The 2,821-nt window shown below is 42.4% G+C and overlaps 1 protein-coding gene across 1 annotated transcript; it reads right to left on the minus strand.

The window, feature by feature from the left end:
- Positions 1-1,176: 1,176 nt before the first annotated feature.
- Positions 1,177-2,576, minus strand: PSBX (photosystem II subunit X). Its single transcript, XM_010275635.2, has one exon. The coding sequence runs from the start codon at positions 1,734-1,736 to the stop codon at positions 1,362-1,364; it is 375 nt and encodes a 124-aa protein (XP_010273937.1). The 5' UTR covers positions 1,737-2,576; the 3' UTR covers positions 1,177-1,361.
- Positions 2,577-2,821: the final 245 nt, after the last annotated feature.

A 2,821-nucleotide genomic window follows, 5' to 3' on the forward strand; every position in this document is an offset into this window, starting at 1 on the left:
TGGAGCGGGAGCAACCTGCCTAAGTACAGCTGCATCCCTTCTAGTGGATTGGATTTTCAGAATTCAAACCCTTTTCACACTTAAAAAAAGTCTGGATTTTAAGCTTAATTTAGAAAGAGTATAAATATTAATATATACAGTACAAATATATACTAAATAATATAAAATGTAAGATTTTATACTCTACAAATTTATATTTATATTCCTTCCAAATTGAGCTTAATTAGCAAGAACACACAAGGAGCGTTATTCGAGGAAATATTGTGCTTAATAAGGACCACAAGAAGCATAGCAAGCTTGCATGTGTTGGATTGCAAGGGTGGAGCCTCAATGTTTGTATCACACAGGTCGATTAGTTGTAATTAAGTGTACTCTCTCCTCGGTAGTCGGTCCCTTCTTATTACATGGTTGTGAATTTACTACCAAATAAAGTAGGCAACTGGTGCTATTTTATGAAAAGCAAAGAAGTTGTAAGGTTGGCGTTTCTGGATTCATGGCTGAATAACAACAAAACGGGTTTCTTGTTCACTTTTCCTATTAACGCTCTACGAATTGTATCACTACACATCTCTATTATGAAATGAAAGATGTGTGGCTGCAACCCAGAGACCTCTCACCTCAATGCTTGAATGTAGTTCCTTTTCCTTTCCTTTCTCATAACCATTTCTCAAGTTTTTTCTTATGTCTACTGAAATCTTTTTAACTCTAATGATGATAACTCTCATTTATCCACATTTGCTAATTGTGCTGTATTTGCATAACACATTCAGAAAGCAAGATGCTGAAGAGTTTGCCTTTCTTTCCCATTAATTTCCATTCTCAATATTCCTAATAGGCTAATAATCATATTCATGTAATGCCTTATTATATATGTACACAAATGAAATGGCAAAATGCTCTACTCTCCAAATCTAGCTTATGTGGAAATTTACAGTAGGTGGACACAAGGTTTAAAGTATCGATATGTATCGTGCTGATAACCTCCTGATACGCCCCAGGGATTGTATCGTGTCAGCCACTGATTCATAGGGTTATTGGGCGTTAAACCGATCCCTCTGAATCGGTGGGCTGATTTGATCTCAATGCCGATAAATAAATAATATAAATAATCGCAGGAAAGGATACTCATAGATAAAATACGATCCTTCCGTCTCTCTGGATATTTGGAGATATGGGTTATTGAAATCATGTCTTTTAACCATCAAATTAGAAAAGTACATATTTTACCAACATGAACAAAAGATGAAGATACAGAGATTTTACTTAAACTTGCAGTGCAAGAAGAATGTAGATAGAAAAAAAAAACGAACCAGCAATTCACAATCTCGCACTTTGCTCCTCTGTTTTTCTCGATTAAATTTTTAGCTCCGCTTGACGGGGTCGAAGTTGGCGACGCCAATGACAGCGCCAACTATAACGCTAAGCACAACTCCACCGGCAACAATGCTGAGTAAGAAGTTCTTGAGAGATGGGGTGATTCCAGATCCAGCAGCCTCGGCCACCTCTGGGATCACCATCGAAGCGGTCAGTGCGGCAGCTGTCAATCCCGTCACAGCCTTCTCCTTCAGCGACGCTCGGACTTGAAGCTTGGACCCGGCTCTTGAAGTTGTGGTCGCCATGGCCTTTGATGGCCTCACTGGCAACGGCTTCAAGAAGGCCTCTGAACCAATGGATACCCTCTTGTGGCTTGCAGAAGTCAATGGCATCGCCATCGAAACCGCGGATGTGGATGCCATCTCTGTTTTCTGTCTGTGTTCTGCAATTTTTTACAGGGAGGAGGCTTCGATGTAGGAAAAGCTGTCGTAGGCTTGTAGCGAGTGTACTCTGTTTTGAGAGGATGGGAGGAAGCAAAGTCCTTAGTAGATAGAAGGATTCTGATTAGAGGTGGGAATTCGAGATCTTAGCTGCCATTTCATCACGCTCGTCCCACGTGGCTTCTTCTCCGCCCGGTTTTCATTGATAAGGTTATCGGTTCTCTGGGTCTACCACGTCAGCATATTTCCCGCTTTGAAAATCCCTTTCAAATTATCAGCTACGCCCGATGACATAGCCTTGGGCTAAAACCTGAAATCACGGCCTTTGGATGTATTTTGGGCCCCACATTCAACTCTAACGGCTGTGATTCACGGCTTTAGCCCACCAACGGACGTAGCAGATCTTTCTCCGAAATCTATACCCTTGAAACAATATACTCTGACACAGAAGCGTGTGGATTGGACGGAGACAGATCGTTGATCAGCTTTCAGACAGGCCAAGTTCGTGCTCGCACCGTGGGTTCACGGGATGAGTAAACCCGCCAACCAGAAACGGCCATGTCATCGGGCGAGTAAAAGGTAATACAAAAAGACAAAAAAAATCAGAGTTCGCCTGTCCTCATTTCGAACTCCCTCCCTCCACTTTTTCGTTCTCCTCCACCGGTCCTACCACAGCAGCATTCACCGGCATCCTCACTTCATACCGGCGTTCGTAAATGCGGAAGCTACCGGCAATGAGATGGATATCATTCGACGTCCGGCGTCCGTTTTCAAGCCCTTCTTCTTCTTCGTTCAGTGAAACAGGAGCCGGTGTGAGCTGCGGTTTTTCGACCTGTTGAAAATAGAAAGGAAAAAACAACATTAATTTTGTAATAAGAAGAGGAAAAAGATAATTGGAAGAAGAAGAAGAAAAAGAAGAAGAAAGGCCTGAAAACGGACGCCGGATGATATCCCTCTCGCAGTCAGTGGCTTACATATTTACAGACGCCTGTGGATGCTGCTGTGCTAAGTTCGGTGGAGGCAAATGAAAAAAATGGAGGGAGAGAGTTCGAAATGAGGCAAGCAAA

The sequence above is a fragment of the Nelumbo nucifera genome, chromosome 6 (genome assembly GCF_055504915.1).
Source record: "Nelumbo nucifera cultivar China Antique chromosome 6, China Antique-T2T, whole genome shotgun sequence".
Lineage (NCBI taxonomy): Eukaryota > Viridiplantae > Streptophyta > Magnoliopsida > Proteales > Nelumbonaceae > Nelumbo > Nelumbo nucifera.

Coding starts and splice junctions, on each gene's coding strand:
- PSBX (XM_010275635.2), bottom strand. CDS start 1,736: ATGGCATCCACATCCGCGGTTTCGATGGCGATGCCATTGACTTCTGCA.